This window comes from Tursiops truncatus, chromosome 15 (assembly GCF_011762595.2).
Source record: "Tursiops truncatus isolate mTurTru1 chromosome 15, mTurTru1.mat.Y, whole genome shotgun sequence".
Lineage (NCBI taxonomy): Eukaryota > Metazoa > Chordata > Mammalia > Artiodactyla > Delphinidae > Tursiops > Tursiops truncatus.
The window spans coordinates 4266418-4285463 of record NC_047048.1 but is presented as its reverse complement, the minus strand read 5'-3'; the positions used below and the strand labels follow the sequence as shown (position 1 = coordinate 4285463).

Below are 19046 nucleotides of genomic sequence, written 5' to 3'. Positions count from 1 at the left end.
AAATCCAGATCTGAAGACTAGATAAAGCAATCAGGGTATTTCACAGTATACAAGAGAAATTTTCACGGGGACAGAATACCAACCTTCTAGGATTTGAAAGCCTCTTAAGCAAGAGGGAGACTGAACTTCTGTTCTGTTATACAAGGACCCAGTCAGCGGTGATGTTTGAAAGCACGATGATTGCAAATCTGAACTCATTTGCCTCCTAACGATGGAACGTCCACAGCAGAGGGACACAGGTCCTCAAGCAGCAGTGCTTTTCCCAGCAGTGCGGGCCCTGAGGAGAGCCGGGCTGTGGCAGCTCTGGAGGACCTCAGACGCTCTTTGCATGGCCTCTGAGACCTAGAACATCTCAGAAAGTCCACGAATGCAAACCAAAGAGACACTCAGTCCCTGCACCTTGGATGAACTGATCTGACTCTACGTATGCATTGCTTGGGCTAATTAGAAATATGTAAGTGATCCAAAGACAAACTAAAACTCTGGGCACATCCTGAACAACAGAGATACTTCTCATCAAAGTCCAAACAATAATTCAAAAGCAAGATTCAGAGCCAAAATGTGGAAACAACCCAAGCATTCATTGACAGATGAATGGATAAAGAAAATGTAGTGTGTATATTCATACAACAGATATTATTCATCCACAAACAGGAAGGAAAGTTTCTAATTGATAGAAAGAGCATGTAGGTATTTTTCAATGATTGTTTGACATTTCTTTGTATAAACAGTGAAAATTTAATAATTCCACTTGTAAGAGGAAAGGTTAGTGTTTCTTTGTAGAAACAGTTAAGTCTCAGCAGTAGAGGCATAAGCACACACGTGCACACAGAGTAAACAGAAATACCGCCCCGCTACCTCCCCCCAATCTGATCCCCCGATGAGCCCTGCTGAGTCTCCCTCCAAATATATGGAACCTGTTGGCTTCTCTCCATCTTCTCAGACATCGTCTTCCTGCACTACCACGCCAAATTCGTAACCATATCTGGGTCTCCCGACTTCCACTCTTGCTGAATCCCCACCGCATCCATTTCTACAGCAGCCAACATCAATTGTTTCCCTTTCAGTGCAAACTGGATCACGACACCTCTCATTCACTGCTTTCCCACTGCACTTGGCATACATCTGAACTTCTTCAGACCCAGGGTTTTATTTCCTTCTCGCTCACTGTGTACTGTCCACACTGGCTTTGGGGTCTAGGAAGGAAATTTTGACACAGGCTACCACACGGATGACACGTGAAGACATTATGCTAAGTGGATAGGCCAGATACAAATGGACAAATGTTACATGATTCCATTTCGGTGACATCCCCAGAGGGGTCACATTCATGGAGACAGAAAGTGGAAGGGTGGGTGTCAGGGGCTGGGGGGGGATGGGGAGTCAGTGTTTAATGGGGACAGAGTTTCAGTTTGACAGCATGAAAACATTCTGGAGACGGACAGTCGGGATGGTTGCACAACAATGAGAATTCTTTATTTTTTTCCTTAAGATTTTTGTTTTACTTATTTTTGGCTGCGTTGAGTCTTCTTTGCTGTGTGCAGGCTTTCTCTAGTTGCAGCGAGAGGAGGCTACTCTTCGCTGCGGTGCACGGGCTTCTCATTGCGGTGGCTTCTCTTTACGGCGGAATACGGGCTCTAGGCGCACGGGCTCAGTAGTTGTGGCTCGTGGGCTGAGGAGTTATGGCTTGCGGGCTCAGTACTGGTGGCGCACGGGCTAAGGTGCTCCGCGGCATGTGGGATCTTCCCGGACCAGGGCTCGAACCCGTGTCCTCTGCATCGGCAGGTGGATTCCTGACCACTGTGCCACCAGTGTCATGTCACTCAACTGTACCCTTAAAATGGGCAAATTTCATGTGATGCACATTTTATCACAATAAAAAAAGAGCGAAGGGAGGAGGGGGGGGGGGGAGGGAGGCAGGGAGGGAGGGACGGAGGGAGGAAGGAAGGAAGGAAAAGCAAGACTCAGACCCCCAGGCGAGGAGTGGAAGCATGAGTTGGGAAGTTCAGAAGAAGCTTCCAGTGACACTGCATGATCCCGAGTTGGCTATTTTCTTCTCTGCATCTCGGCTACCGTGTACTTCCTCCCCTCATAGAAAAATAACCTGTCTTGAACTGGAGATTTTCCCATTTAGGCTTTTCTACATGTGACATTTTTATTCAGGTAGTGAAATCTCTGGGACAACAGTGATACTACATTCTCAAAATTCTGATAAGTAGACGAGAACTTCTTAATTGGAATCGAGGGGCAGGCTTTGGACAATCCATGGACTTTGTGAAATCCAAAGGTGCCCTTTTTGTGTGTGTGTGTGTGTGTGTGTGTGTGTCTGTAGACACCCGTTGAAGGGTGCGTGAGTACGTGTAGTTCTGTATGATTTTAGCTTCTCAAAATGCCTCTTGGTCTCACAGGTGCCTGAGGGTAGCGGACGTGTGCTCCCCCACTACAGAATTCTGAACACACTGCCAGTAAACACTGAGCAGAAGAGCTTTGCAGAATTCCATGTTTTAACGTAACTTTTTAATCCAGTGAGTCAATGTACCTGGGATATCTTTTTACATACTTATCTCACTCTTATAAGGCCGAACCGTTGCTGCTTCCCCTAAGTCTCCTTGTCCCTCTTCCCACTCTCCCACCAGCCCGTGGAAAAGGAATGGGAGGGAGGGGGAGAGTCCAGCAGGGAGAGGACAGCGCACCTGCTGGGAAGCGGTAAAGCAGGGTCTGGACACCTTGAGGGGGGTTGTGGAGGACGGGCAGAGGTTGGGTCAGTGGCAGGAGATACCATTTACCCCTGATCTCTGGGACAAGTGCACACATAGGTCTGACAGTTACTTGTGATTTCCTTCAAATTGCTTGCCAGGTTGGAATGACGGATGATGACATCAGAGGCTTCCGACCTTCCTGATTGGAAGGACCAGACTCCGTGGTGCTCGGCAACAGTAGTAGACAATAGCATCTCGCCTGAGCGTCTCTCCACTGCCAGTTGCCCTGCAGTTGGAGAAGGGACGACCACTCGTGTTTAGCCCAAGTCCAGAACAAGAGTTGGGACAAAGCAGAGTCTAGGCTTCGAGGAAGGGAAGAGTTTGGGAGACATCATGGACAATCGTCCACCGAGTTCCCAGGCTGAGGACGAGACCTGCCAGCCCAGCTCCACAGGGTACCCCCTGGAGGTGACTGTCTATGAAGAAATCCCAGGACCGTCAGGTGAAGGAGCTGGCACGAGAAGGAATTGCAGAGGCTTGACCGGTAAGGAGGAATGGGTACAGAGGTCGGGAAAGAGCCCCTGCGAAAGGTGCCTATGAAAGAAAGGAGACATTCGGAAAGCCAGAGATTGAGGGAGGAGAGCACAGGAGCTGGGGACACGGAACACCTGGGGAGCAAGAAAGAGGGTTAGGAGACGAGATCCAAGGATGAGAGAAGGGAAGAGAGGAAACAAGGGGAGGGTTCTTTTTTTTTTTCTTTTCCTGGTGGGCGAAATTATCTACCATGAGAAAGAGTTTCGAGGACAGGAAGCTGGAAAAATGACAAAAGGAGTCGGGGAGGGATCGGTAGATATGGACAGAGAAAGATGGAAAGATGACTTGGGGCAAGGTCAGTGGTCTGTGAGACTGGAAAGCACGGGGGTGCTTCAGGGGGGAGGCAGAGTCGGGGTGGGGTTGGGTGGTCACCAGTGGCTGAATTCCCAAGACGAGGGCGTCATACTGTAGTCTCTTCCCCTTCGTCAGCCCCCTGGGCCGGTTGCACCTCCCCGCCTCAGCGCCCCGGCGGTAAGAGGAAGAGGTCAGTGGCGTTCAGAGCGGAGGTGGACGGCGACCCGGCCGCTGAGGCCCAGGACACCTGGGTCGTGGAGTGGCTGATTGGGCTCAAGATGAAGCTGAAGCGACAGCGGGTGTCTTCAGTGCTGCCTGAGCACCACGAGGTCTTCAACAGGATGCTCGGTAAGGACCCGCCCCCTCGCCCAGCACCCTCCAATGCTATACTTGAGTAACAAAGAAACAAATCTTCCCATGACTACACTTTTCCAGTGGAAAACAATTCCCTGCTAGTTGGTGTGCTCTCCGTCCCTGGCGGACTGTCTACGGACAAAGGATACAGGGGACACGTAAATGATGCAGGATGACGTTCCATTTAGAAATGATACAGGGTTAGGTTTGTTGGGTTTCAACTGTACCCCTGAGACTCTAGCTCTTACTGGCCTTTTGAATCTTACTGGTGTGGGGCAGGCGGGGGGGAGCTGACAGTCCATCTTCGCCCCAACGAAACTGTCAATTGAGAAACTGGCTGAGAGTAACTCGATGCCCTCTGCAGTGATACGTGAATGCACGATGAAGGGGCATCACTCCCTGTCACTCGGCCCCCCTAGAAGGGGAGTCACCCCCTTACCTCCCACAGTGAATGGTCTTCAATCCCCTCTTCCCGTCAGCTTCACCCTGGGCCACAACTTGGCATTTCCCCGGGGGGGGCGCGGTTCTCCCTCTTGGCTCTGCGATGCTCCCACGACAGCCCTGTTCCCACTGGCAACATCTGCCCTCTTTTCACAGAGGATCCCGTCGTTAAGAAATTCCTTGCCTGGGACAAAAGGCTGGAAGTATCTGACAAGGTAAACCACCCGCTGAGATGGATTCCAGCTCCAGCGCCTGTCCTGGGTGGGCGCACGGGGTGCTTCCTACACCCACGTTTCCACTCCCCTCCCAACCTGATGCCTTGTCAACACTTCCCTCCAGGGGCTCCGAGGGCCCCTCTGGGATCTGAGCCCCACGTGTGCCCCTTTGCTGGTTGCTGCCGAAGTCCCCTCTCCTCTCAGCTCCTGGGGACTTGCCTTGGCTCTGGTTCATCAAACACAATCCAGTGCCAGTGGCCCTAAGTCCACGCCCTCAAACCCACAGGCTCCCATCCTTGGAGCGTCGCCAACTCTGACCCTCTGTCCTCCCCCCTTCCCCAAATAATCAGGCTCACCCAACACGGGGAGTCTCCTCTCCAAGTGGCACCACCCATCCTCGTCCCCTGCTCCCTTCTCCCTCCCACTCTTTCTCCTCTTCCAGGAGGTGACCTCTCTCCTACGCCTTTTTCCCTCTTTCCATCAGTATCTCCTGTCGATGGTGATAGCTTATTTTAGCCGGGCCGGGCTCTTCTCCTGGCAATTCCAGAGAATCCATTTCTTCATAGCTCTGTGAGTACCTTGCTCCATCCCCGCCATCAATATTCAACACCCTGGGAGGGTGGAGAGAGAGACAGGGGGCTCTGACCTTTCATCTATTTTTTAAAACCCCTTTGTACTGTTTACTCTGGTGTGAAAATGACAGGATTATGGTACAGTGGTTTCTTTTTCAAACAAAGTTATGTTTTTTATACCATTCGTTGTCAAAACAAACTACCCTAATGTCAATTAAAACACTGAACAAAACAAAGCAAAACACAAAACCTTCCTAAGAGGAGAGGAAGAAAGAACTGACACCATCCTGCCCCCGAGTAAACAGACTTGAGGCGTTTCCGGTTCTGATTTTCCAGTCTCGGGTCTTCCCACATCAGCACCAAGTGTGATTATCTTCCGTTTCTGCGTTCCCACGACAAATGCCACAATCGGGGGGCCCTTATCACATAGCGCGGATCTGGTGTAAAATGCTCCCCACTGACGTTTCTTCCAAGTCTCCCAAGCCAGTCGGCTCTATTTGCCTGAATATCTCCCAAAACACAGGTCTGACTGCTTCACACAATTTCATCGGCTAATGCCGAGCCAAATCAAGGCCAGAGTTCTGGGCTGGAATTCAACTCTCTCTGCAATCTCCATCACACCGTCCTGACACTTTATTCCTGTGTTCCACCGTTCCTTCCAAATACCCTGCCCTCTAACTTTCTATTGGGCTTTCTGTCCAGGTATCTTTCCCACACATTTATCTGAAGAAAATGACCCTATCCTTAAAGTGGGTTCAAACACCAAAACCTTCACGATGCCTGATCTCCCTAACTTCTGCATCCCGGAGCCACTTGAGTTAAAATCGTATTATAATGTGATGCTTTGCATTATAGTCATTTCTGATCTCCCCCCTTCCCCTTCCCCAGTCCCATCAGACTGGACACAATGTGGAAGGCAGGTCTTGTCAAAATGTCAATGCATTCCCAAAACGCTCAGCACAATTCTTTTCATTTTGCAAATGTTCGTTATTGTGAGTCTTCGAGGTAATCAGTATTGCATTTGGCTCTGAGATTAAATGTTCATTCATTCATTCATTCATTCATCTAATGAAACCTTATTACGTACACCCTACATGCCGCGGAATATGAGGTGGTGGGAACACAGATTCACAAAAGGCTGTTTTATTCATGCATCAATATGAACCAAGCCCTAAATGTGTCGTTTGGAAGGAGAGGGATGAATGCAGAATCAGATCAGATCAGCTCCTGCCCTCAGGAACTGTACCTGTACCTACAACATAGGGAGAGAGGTGTGTGCACATAAAACAAGTTGAAGGGAACGGGGTTTGGATTTTGTCCTCATCCTCAAGGTGTGAGAGGCACTCTTCCGAAGGTCCTGCCTGGCAGTGCCTCCTTGACTACTGGGCGGCTCTCGGTGACGGTGACGGTGACGGTGACGCTGGGCAGGGCTTGGTGGGTCGTGTGAGGATGTTCAGCCTGCCTCTTTCCTGGGAAGCTGATCTCAAGCGGAGGCCCTTCCTGTCCTGATGACAGCGACCTGATGTCTTTCCCCAGCTATGTGGCCAGCGACATGGAAGAGGACAACCAGGCCCCCAAACAGGCCATCTTTTCGTTCCTCTATGGAAAGAACCGCTCCCAGCGTCCCTTGTTCCACAAACTGCGTTCCCAGTTCATCCGTTCCATGGGCTGGAAGACGAGGGTCACTCGGGAAGAGTGCGAGCAGGTGGGTGGGCTGTGGCGGTCTCGGGGAGGGGGAGGGCCGCAGAGGAGGGGGGGATCACGGGGAACTCGGTTTGGGACTTGGGGATGGACGAGAAAGAACCGGAGGCCAGGCAACGGGAGGCAGCGGCATCCTCATTGCCGCTGGGGCTGTTTTTCTTTCCAGATCCAGGCTTTTGATCCAGAGCTCTGGGTGTGGGGAAGAGATCGCGCCCTCTTGCCCCAGGGGCCCCAGGAGCACGCAGGCCTCAAGTCATCGGCCTGCGCAAAGGTAGGTCTGCCTGCGTGTGCAAAGGTCAGGGCGGAATGACGTGTTGTCTACTGAGGAAATCGGAGGGATCCCACTGCTGGACCCACATCACCTCTCACACTGTGAAGGGGGCCAGCCGGGCACACAGCCTCACACCAACTCAGCGCCCAGCCACGGACTGACAGCCACACACAGACACCAGCACTGTGGGGCCCGTGGGCGCCAGACCTCGGGGAAACCAGTTTGTCCCAGACGCATGGGTCTCACTGAAGTCATTTCACCCAAAGCAACTGGGTCCAAATGACAGCTTTGACGAGATGGTGATTTTCTTCCATATACTGTGTTTCCAGTTTCTCTTTTTCATTCATTTTTGGCCTTACATCCCTCAGGGATGTGGGTTCTAGCATTTACCTACAACAAAGTAAATGTCTACAAACAGGATATTACATACAACAGCCCACACGTTCAATAAGAAAAGATGAATTAGGACTGGCTTTATTTTCATCCAAATTTACTTTCAAATTGCTTATGGCCAGATGACCTGGGACTCTTTATTTCCCCTGACTCGCCACTTCCGGAACAATGATTCCTCTTGGACAATTCACCTTTTCCCCCTCAAGTTGACGGTCAAGGGGGTTTATCACAACGAGTGAAGGTTAAGGAATGCCATCTTCAGCATGGCTTATACCAATTGACACATTAGAGTTCTAGATGTGGGCAGAGGACTGAGCAAACATTTGGTTTAAATCTTGCAAACTAGCTGTCTTAGTCCATTCGACCTGCCCTACCTACTACGGACCGCGTGGCTCATAAACAACCCACCAGAGTCTCTTCTACAAGGCCAATCATCTCATTCATGAGGGCTCTACCCCATGACCTAATAACCACCCAAACACCCCACCTCCTAATACCAGCACCTTAGCGGTTAAGATTTTAAGATTTCAACATAAGAATTCTGGGGGACACAAACATTCAGCCCGTAACACTAACCAAGTTTAGGACTGAGTATTATTTAAACATTAGGATCCAGGGACTTCCCTGGTGGCAGAGTGGTTAAGAATCCTCCTGCCAACGCAGGGCACACGGGTTCGAGCCCTGGTCCGGGAACACCCCACATGCCGCGGAGCAACTAAGCCCGTGCGCCACAACGACTGCACCTGAGCTCTAGAGCCCACGAGCCACAACTACTGAGCCTGCATTCTAGAGTCCGCAAGCCACAACTACTCAGCCTGCGCGCCTAGAGCCCATGCTCTGCAACAAGAGAAGCCAACGTCATGAGAAGCAACGGAGAGTACTCCTCGCTCACCACAACTAGAGAGAGCCCACGCGCAGCAACGAAGACCCAATGCAGCCAAAAATAAAATAAAGGAAATAAGTAAATAAATGAAAAATTAATAATAAAATAGACATTAGGATGCAGGGTTAGCGTCAGGGTTAGGGATCCGGCATCAGGTCTCCTGGTCCACGATGCTGACTTGTCAGTCATGTCTATAGTGTGGTGCCAAGTTCAGAACTGAAGTGGTGCCAGAGGACCAAGGTGAGTTGAGACTAAAGCAGCATTTCTCCAAATGCCAGCTCCCTGCGCACAATCACCTGGGGTCTTCGCTATAAAGCAGATTACTGGGCCTGACCTTAGGTGTATTCAGTAGTTTTTGGAGTCAGGGTCACCAGAGTCCAAGAATCACACTTGAAAACAGTGAATGGCTCACGACTGGGGTTCAGAATGGAGAATTTGAGATAAAACTGCAATCATAAAGGAGTCTCAGTTCTGCTTAGAATTGACTAAGCATGTGAAAACCTTTATAGCTGCACAGTTGCCACTTTGCAATCTGACATCCTCGCTCTTTCTCTTACTTCCAGATCACAGAGCCCAGGAGAGATGAGGATGTTCAACACGAGGGCACTCCAGACAGTGATGACAGCTGTGAGGAAGAAAGGGGGAAAGCCTCTTGTGCAGATAATCGCGAAGAACCCAGCACCTTCTAGAATGAGCTGAGAAGAGTCTTCATATCATACTCCTAGGAGCGGGGCATGCTTCTAGGAGTCTGTGGCAGGACAATAAGAAAACAGGGTTTTCTCAGATTCCATCCTTTTGGAAGTCACCACCCCAATTTTCAGATCATTTCATTCAAACCTCCCCTGAGGTCCCATTGGAGGTCCCATTTTTTATACACTTGTTCGCCCCGGTCTAGATGTATTTGAAGGTGGAGTGTAGGGGCTCAGAATAGGAGAGAAAAAGTTTAAAATATATAATGAGAGCCATAGGGTCGTGACTGATGACTTAACTTTCACAGGCTTATTTTGAAAATGTCACCTATCAAATTATTGTATTTTTATATTTATATATTTATTTTAAATAGTTTTAAATATTTATTTTGAAATAGTCTTCATTTTGAAACACCTTGTTCCTACAAACTTTTCTGATGAGTATTACAGCTGTTGTATATTTACACATATATACAATCTTATTCACATTTTCAAGAGAGATTTTTATCTATTACATAATATACATTTTATATATTACATAATACTCCCATTCTACTTATAGCTAGGTGGGTATTTCCTCCCAAATCTTGTAAGCATAAATTTTATTTTTTTAGTTCTCATTATTGAATTGTGGGAATTCAGTCGTAAATTTTTAACTTGTCTCAACATGTTTGTATGTTATTTTAGATTATTAAAGAGCACCGAGCAATGCAGCTTTTGGGAAAATACAATAAAGACGAAAGTCTTCCCACAGTCATGATGTGTGTGGTCATTACCAGTCGGCTTCGCCTCTTTGCTGTCCAACGAGGTGCTGCTTAATGGTGTTGTGATTATCCAACCACATTTCTTAACTGAAAAATAATCCTTTTCATGCAGAGAAAACTACAGATGAGGCACATCTTGCATCATTCAGGACTCCAATACTGAGAGACAAGTGTTGGGTACAAGGAAAGATAGCTTTATTGAGGAAGCCGGCAGTCCAGGGGAGATGGTGGGCTCATGTCCCGAAGAACCAACTCTCCCCTCCTGAGGTTTTGCTTGAGGACTATACAGGGACAAGAGAAAGGGGCTACATGTTGAAGAGAGGGTTACAGGGTGTGTGATCAGCTCACGGACATGCTTCTGATTGGTTGGTGGTGAGGTCACGGGGACTCAACATCATCAGCCTTCTGGTTCCAACTGGTCTGGGGTCTACGTGCTTGTGGGCAGCATGCAGTTAACTTCTTCCACCTGCTGGGGGTTTCAGTCTCTGCCAAGCAGTTCCAAGGACATGGCTCAGAATATTACCCGATAGCCCTTGAGGAGGAACTAAAGGTCCCTTGTTGAACGGCTAAAGTATAATTATTTTGTCTTTGCTGTTTTTCTGGCCACGCCACGCAGCTTGCAGGATCTTACTTCTCTGACCAGGGATCAAAAACAGGCCTCTAGTAGTGGAAACGCAGAGTCCTAACCCCTGAAATGCCAGGGAATTCCTGACAGTACAGTTAAAAAAAAAAAAAAACAAAAAACAGACCAAAAGGAACACAGTTTTAAGGAAGCTTAACTTTCTCAGAAATGCAGAAATTTTGTTGTGCATTTATTTTCTTTTTTTTTTAATACATTTTTCAATTTATTTATTTATTTTTGTCTGCGTTGGGTCTTTGTTGTTGCACGTGGGCTTTCTCTAGTTGGCGTGATCGGGGACGACTCTTCATTGTGGTACATCAGCTTCTCAATACGGTGGCTTCTCTTGTTGCGGAGCATGGGTTCTAGGCACGTGGGTTCCAGTAGTTGTGGCTCGCGGCCTCTAGAGGTTTCTTTATTTTCTATTTTTTGCAACTATTCATCAAATGTTTATGGCTTGAATGAATGACAAATAATTTCTTTCAACGATCTTCACACTGCTTAAACTATGACAATATTTAGCGTCTCAAATTTCGTATGACCTTACTCTCTCCGTGCTCTAGTTTCTAAAAGCATGTGGGATCTTCCCGGACCAGGGCTCGAACCCGTGTGCCCTGCACTGGCAGGCGGATTCTTAACCACTGCACCGCCAGGGAAGTCCCTGTGCATTTATTTTCAAAACATAATAAGGCCGGATGAATTCAGAACTAGGGGCAGAAACCTCTTCCAGTGAGACTCAGAAGCTCTGCTGTTTACGCAGTTTTAGAGAACAACTTTCCAACCACTTATTAAAGAGACCAACACTCCACTAGAAACAGTTACCATTTTACAGAGAGAAAACCAAACTCCAGCTCTGCATCAATATAATATTTGATACTCAGAGAACCAGAAGCTCTTTTCTGAAAACCTCTGGAATAAACATCAAAACTGAGCCGCCTTCAGCTCAGACAAATGAAATTCCCTTTCCACCCATCTCCTGCAACTTTCTATATTCACTGAGGTTGTGTCCTTCACTATCCTCTTTCTGGTGCTGGAACAATCAGTCATTTCACTTTAGGACCAAACTATTTTTGTTCCTGTTAATAAACAAAACTACATCTCATTATCTTGCATACAAAGTTGTACCTCTCGGCTGCTGGAACCAAGCAGGACCCTGCAGGGCCCTTCTATGTCCCCTGCCTCTTGTTTGTAAAACAGATGCAGTCTCCCAGGCCTCCCCTGAGTCACAAAAGAACAGGTTCAAGCAGTTCATGATTAGGACAACAGCACTCACAGAATCTCTGGTTCCCCCCGAAGGACATAAGTAACAGTGTCAGAGACACACTCCTAACTTGTTTTGCAGATACTAAAACCACTCCAAGAGGAGAAAGCTAACTGAATGATCACCAGACTGGAGCTATGACGTAAGCTGCTCCACCTTGAGCAGACCTGAACCAATGGCTTACACAATTCCAGGAACTGGCCTCAAGGAAATGGGAACAAACCAACACTGGAGTTGAAGATTAACTGTGTCTGAAACAATCAACATGACACCGACCACACCACTGCATGACCAATTTCAAGATGATGGTCAGAGCTGACTGTGCTACTCTGCATGTAGCCCCCACCCGCACAGCCCAGAGACTTCCCGTCTTTTCCCTATCAACCCCTTTTCCCTCTAATTGGCAACTGGGAGATGGTTTTGGGGACACTAGTCCACCATCTTCCCAGGTTGCCAGCTTCCTGAATAAAGCATCTTTCTTCTTCCACCAACCCTTGTCTCTGGAACACTGACTTCTGAGCGATGAGCAGCTGAACCTGATTTCTCTTACAGCTGATAACATTACTACTGGTCAAGTCTCATTCATATTATATTAATGATAACTTTGAACCAAAGTTACTTCCATTTCACAAAGAAAACTAGCAGCGAATAATTGACAACTGCCCATCACACATCAGCATTTTAGGCTAGGAGAGCTCATGAACACACATAGCACAACTTTACATAGCCACAAACATCCCTTACACGACTTCTCCAAGTGGTAGAGACACACACATTCATTAACACACCCACAGACTCAGCCTCTAGGTAATAAACAAAAATATGCAGCAAGAGCATAGAACTTGAGATTATGCTTAGTAATCAATGTTTCGGATTTCTGTCTTGCTTAGAAATGACCTCGGTATCCAACGATTATCCAGTAAGTAACACAATTTAATATCAGTTCAAGGCTTTACGTAAACTAAAGATCTTGGAATTTATCGACAAGCTAACACAGTACAAAACACAGTTACTCTTGAAGGAAAGTTTGTCGGAATAATAAGTAAATGCGGTTAAACACAAATTTACATTTTTCATAACCTTAAATATTAAGTAGAAGTAACGTTACCTTATTTGATGGGCACACCTATATAAATTTAGGAAGAACACTCCCAAGTAGAATTTTTTTAAATGTATGCCTAATACCGATAATTAAGATAGGAATAAATATTTATGAAACCAAAAATATTAAACTAGCTTCATTTGTCAAAGATTTACCTAAATTATGTAAACTTGAAGTCTTTCAATTTCTGAGTTGATTTTTGGCTGCACACAGAGGCTTGCTGGATCTTAGTTCCCTGACCAGGGACGGAACCCGGATCCTGGCAGTGAAAGCACCGAGTCCTACCACTGGACGGCCAGGGAATTCCCTGACTTGATTTCTACAAGAATACTTTTCTAGCACATTTAACGTATGAGAAGTTCTCATTCCTTTCTCTCTGAGAATTTTAGGGATATATGATTTTTATAAGCACATTTGTATCTTTGTAGGCCAATCAGGACAGAAACCCTTCAATTTAAGAGACTCTACAATGTACTTTAATAGATCCAGAAGTAGGAAAACATTACATACTCACACTGTCAGAGGTAAAGACCTCCTGAATTACAGACACACAGACATATAGAGAATGGAACTTCTACCTTCAGTTCTCAAGTCTTAGACATGAGTCAGGAATAAACACTCACCAGTCTAGATATTAAAGAGCAGTTCTCCTCCCATTGGGCAAGAGATTCTCAATTGATTTGAGCTTGTCCAAGTAGACAAACAGAAAAGACTAAGAAAAGACAAACAAACCAGATCCTCTGTTACCTCTCACCTAATCGAGATTAGTTCTGTAGAAACATAATCCCTTTGGAGAGGCCATCAAAAGTCTTCAAACGACAGAGCCAAACTCAGAATCCCTGCGGCTCCAAATGGGGAACCACTCAGCTGTAATCTGAAAACAACGCAGAAACACAAAAGTAATACAAGGGGAAACTAAAGAAACAGAAAGTGCTCCAAGTTCAATGGCAGCTTGGGTTCACCCCTGGGAGAGGAGATAAGACGTACCTGGGCTTCACTGGCTCATGAAACACACCACTTGTTGCTGGGCTTTTACAGATTTATTTACGTGTAATTGATATACAAAATCCAGCCCATGTTTAATTTGTATAACTTGATGAGTCTGGACATATGCACACACCTGTGATACCACCACCACCATCACGGTAAGATACTCATCACTTCCAAAACATTCCTTCTATCCCTTTGTGTGTGTGTATGTGTGTTAGAAAGACTTAACACAGCACCAGGTACATGAAAAGGTGCTCAACGTCACTAATCATCCAGGAAATGCAAGTCAAAATCATAGTGAGATATTACCTCACATCTGTTAGAATGCCTACAATTTTTTTTAAAAGATAAGAATTTTCAAGGTTGTAGAGAAATTGTAACCCTTGCATATTATAGGCAGGAGTGTAACATCGTGCAGGCACTGTGGAAAACAGTATGGAGTTTCCTCAAAATCTTTTTTGTAAAATTTCCGTATGTTCCAGCAATCCCACTTCTGGGTATACGGGCCCAGCTCAGAGACACTGCAGCTTCGGTTCCAGAACACTGCAATGAAGCGAATACCGCCATAAAGCGAGTCACACGAATTCTTTGTTGTACCCGTGCATGAAAAACTTATGTTTACACTATACTGTAGTCTGTTAAGTGTGCGATAGCCTTGTGTCTAAAAAACAATATGCATACCTTTATTGAAATATACTTTAGGGAAGAGAAATATAGATCAGCATAACAGGATAGAAAGCCCAGAAATAAACCCACGCACATATGGTCACCTTATATTCGATAAAGGAGGCAAGAATATACAATGGAGAAGAGACAGCCTCTTCAATAAGTGGGGCTGGGAAAACTGGACAGCTACCTGTGAAAGAATGAAATGAGAACACTACCTAACACCATAACACAAAAATAAACTCAAAATGGATTAAAGACCTAAATGAAAGGCCAGACACTATCAAACTCTTAGAGGAAAACATAGGCAGAACACTCTATGACATAAATCACAGCAAGATCCTTTTTGACCCACCTCTTAGAGAAATAGAAATAAAAACAAAAATAAACAAATGGGACTTAATGAAACTTAAAAGCTTTTTCACAGCAAAGGAAACCATAAACAAGACAAAAAACCCAACCCTCAGAACAGGAGAAAATATTTGTAAATGAAGCGACTGACAAAGGATTAATCTCCAAAATATACAAGTGGCTCATGCAGCTCAATATCAAAAAAAGCAAACAACTCAATCCAAAAATGGGCACAAGACCAAAATAGATATTTCTCCAAAGAAGATATAAGATTGCCAACAAACACATGAAAGGATGCTCAACGACACTAATCGTTAGAGAAAGGCAAATCAAAACTACAGTGAGGTATCACCTCACACTGCTCAGCATGGCCATCATCAAAAAATCTACAAACAATAAATGCTGGAGAGGGTGTGGAGAAAAGGGAACCCTCCTGCACTGTTGCTGGGAGTGTACATTGATACAGCCTCTATGGAGAACAGTGTGGAGGCTCCTCAAGAAACTAAAAATAGGCCTTGCCTGGTGGCGCAGTGGTTAAGAATACACCTGCTAATGCAGGGGACACGGGTTCGAGCCTGGTCCGGGAAGATCCCACATGCCGTGGAGCAACTAAGCCCGTGCGCCACAACCACTGAGCCCGTACACCACAACTACTGAGCCCACGTGCCACAACTACTGAAGCCCACATGTCTAGAACCCACGCTCTGCAACAAGAGAAGCCACCACAATGAGAAACCCGCGCACTGCAACAGAGTAGCGCCAGCTCTCTGCAACTAGAGAAAGCCCGCCCACAGCAACGAAGACTCAACACAGCCAAAAATAATAAATAAATAAATATAAATAAATTTATTTTTTAAAAACAACTAAAAATAGAACTACCATATGATCCAGCAATCCCACTCCTGGGCATATACGCTGAGAAAACCATAATTCAAAAAGAGACACGTACCACAATATTCACTGCAGCACTATTTATAATAGGCAGGACATGGAAGCAACTTAAGTTTCCACTGACCGATGAATGGATAAAGAAGATGTGGCACATATATACAACGGAATATAACTCAGCCATAAAAAGAATGAAATTGAACTATTTGTAGTGAGGTGGATGGACCTAGAGTCTGTGAAACAGAGTGAAGTAACTCAGAAAGAAAAAAACAAATACCGTATGCTAACACATATTTATGGTACCTAAAGAAAAAATAAAAAGTGGTTCTGATGAACCTAGTGGCAGGACAGGAATAAAGACGCAGAGAATGCACTTGAGGACACGGGGCGGGGCTGGGGGGGGCGCGGGGAAGGGTAAGCTGGGACAAAGTGAGAGAGTGGCATGGACATATATACACTACCAAATGTAAAACAGATAGCTAGTGGGAAGCAGCCGCATAGCACAGGGAGATCAGCTCAGTGCTTTGTGTCCACCTAGAGGGGTGGGCTAGGGAGGGTGGGAGGGAGATGCAAGAGGGAGGGGATATGGGGATATGTGTATACATATAGCTGATTCACTTTGTTATACAGCAGCAACTAACACAACATTGTAAAGCAAGTATACTCCAATGAAGATGTTAAAAAAAATACTTTAGGGACCTCCCTGGTGGTCCAGTGGTTAAGAATTAGCCTTCCAGGGCTTCCCTGGTGGCGCAGTGGTTGAGAGTCCGCCTGCCGATGCAGGGGACTCGGGTTCCTGCCACGGTCCGGGAGGATCCCACATGCCGGGGAGCGGCTGGGCCCGTGATCCATGGCCGCTGAGCGTGCGCGTCCCGAGCCTGTGCTCGGCGGCGGGAGAGGCCACAACAGTGAGTGGCCCGCGTGCCACAAAAGAAATAATAATAATAAAAAGAATTCGCCTTCCAATACAGAGGGTGCACCTTTGATCCCTGGTCAGGGAACTGAGATGCCACATGCTGTGCAGCACAGCCAAATAAATAAATAAATAAAAATACTTTATTGGTAAAAATCGCTAACCATCATCTGAGCCTTCGGTGAGTAGTAATCTTTTTGCTGATGGTAGGTTTGAAATAGTGTGAGAATTACTAACATATGACACAAAGACAAGAAGTGAGGAACTGCTGTTGGAAATACAGTGCCAATAGACTTGCTCAACAAAGAGTTGCCGCAAACCTTCAGTTTGTAAAAAACACAAGATCCGGGAAGCACAATAACTATAATATAATATAATGTAATATAATATAGCCTGTATATCCAAAGTAAATGAAATCAACATCTGGAAGAGATATATGCACCTCTATATTCATTACAGCATTATTCACAAGAGCCAAGATAGGAAAACAACGCAAATTTTATCAACAGACAAATGGATAAGGAAAATGTGGTATATACATATAACAGGATATTATTCACTTATTAGAAGGAAATCCTACCAGTTGTGACAACAGGAATATAACTGGAAGACATTATGGTAAGTGAAATAAGTCAGTCACAGAAGGACAAAATTGTGTGTTTCCACTTATATGAGGTATCTAAAAAAGTTAAACATAAATTGTCAGGGGTAGGGGAGGAGAGGATGGGAATTGTTCAATGGGTATAAAGTTACAGTTACACAAGATGAATATGTTCTAGAGAACTGCTGTATGACTAAGTGTCTATAGTTAACGAGACACACTATTCTTTTCTTTTCAATTAAAAAATTTTAATTCAAGTGTAACTGACTTACAACACTTTGTTAGTTCCAGGTGCATGATATCAATATTTCTATACATTAGAAAATGATCACCATGATAAGTCTAGTTATGGTCTAGTTACCATCCATCACCATGGTCTAGTTACCATCAGTCACCATACAAAGTTATTATAATGTTATTCACTGTATTGCCCATGCTGTATATTTCATTCCCATGACTCATTCATTTTGTAACTGGTCATCTGTTTCTCTTAATCTCCCTCACCTATTTCACTCATCCACCTACGCCCCTCTGGCAACCACCTGTTTGTTCTCCGTATCTATGAGTCTGTTTCTGTTTAGTTACCTTAGTTCTTTTGCCTTGTTTTTTAGATTCCACACACATATGAGATCATATGGTATTTGTCTTTCTCTGTCTGACTTATTGCACTTAGCATAATACCCTCTAGCTCCATCCATGTTGCCACAAATGGCAAGATTTCATTATTTTTTTTAATTTTTAAAATTTATTTATTTTATTTTTGGTTGCGTTGGGTCTTTGTTGCTGTATGTGGCCTTTTCTCTAGGTGCGGCAAGCGGGGGCTTCACTTCACTGCGCTGCGTGGGCTTCTCATTGCAGTGGCTTCTCTTGTTGCAGAGCATGGGCTCTAGGTGAGCGAGCTTCAGTAGTTGTGGTATGCAGGCTCAGTAGTTGTGGCTCACAGGCTCTAGAGCGCAGGCTCAATAGTTGTGGCACACGGGCTTAGTTGCTCCGTGGCATGTGGGATCTTCCTGGACCAGGGCTTGAACCCATGTCCCCTGTACTGGCAGGTGGATTCTTAACCAGTGAAACCCCAGCGAAGCCCCTCACTCTTTTTTTTTTTTTTTCGTGGCTAATAGTCCATTGTGGTGTGTATGTGTATATGTATATATATATATATATAAAACGCATCTTCTTTATCCATTCATCTATGGATGGACACATAGGTTGCTTCTATACACTGGCTATTATAAATAATGCTCAATGAACATAAGGGTGCATGTATCTTTTTGAACTAGTGTGTTTTTTTCTTCCAAAAAATACACAGAAGTGGAATTTCTGGATCCTTTTAGTGTTTTACTTTAAAATTCTTGAGGAATGATGTGCACTACTCTTGACACAAAGTTTACCTGGTGCTGTTAGGTGAATCCATCCAGGATCTCTGTGAAGACCTCCCAAACTGTTAAAACATAAGGATAGGGACTTCCCTGGTGGTCCAGTGGTAAAGAATCCCCTTACAATGCAGGAGACCTGGGTTCAATCCCTGGTCAGGGAACTAAGATCCCACGTGCCGCAGGGTAACTAAGCCCGCGTGCCACAACTACTGAGCTTTCACACTTCAACTAGAGCCCGAGTGCCGCAAGCTAGAGCTCACGTGCCCTGGAGCCCGTGCACCACAACTAAAGAGAGAAAACCAGCCCGCCACAACTAGAGAGAAGCCCACGCACCACAAGTAGAGAGAAGCCCAAGCTCCACAACATAGAGCCCGCCTGCTGCAACTAAGACCTGACGCAGCCAAAGGTAAAT

The 19046-nt window shown here is 45.7% G+C and overlaps 1 protein-coding gene across 1 annotated transcript; it reads left to right on the top strand.

Annotated features, from left to right (window-relative positions):
• The first annotated feature begins 1897 nt into the window (after positions 1-1897).
• LOC101321385 (speedy protein E4-like) lies at positions 1898-9239 on the top strand. The gene is made up of 8 exons (XM_033840049.2): positions 1898-2525; positions 2858-3243; positions 3723-3935; positions 4539-4597; positions 5082-5167; positions 6706-6874; positions 7037-7141; positions 8981-9239. The coding sequence occupies exons 2-8, from the start codon at positions 3093-3095 to the stop codon at positions 9104-9106; spliced, it is 909 nt and encodes a 302-aa protein (XP_033695940.1). The 5' UTR covers positions 1898-2525; positions 2858-3092; the 3' UTR covers positions 9107-9239.
• Positions 9240-19046: the final 9807 nt, after the last annotated feature.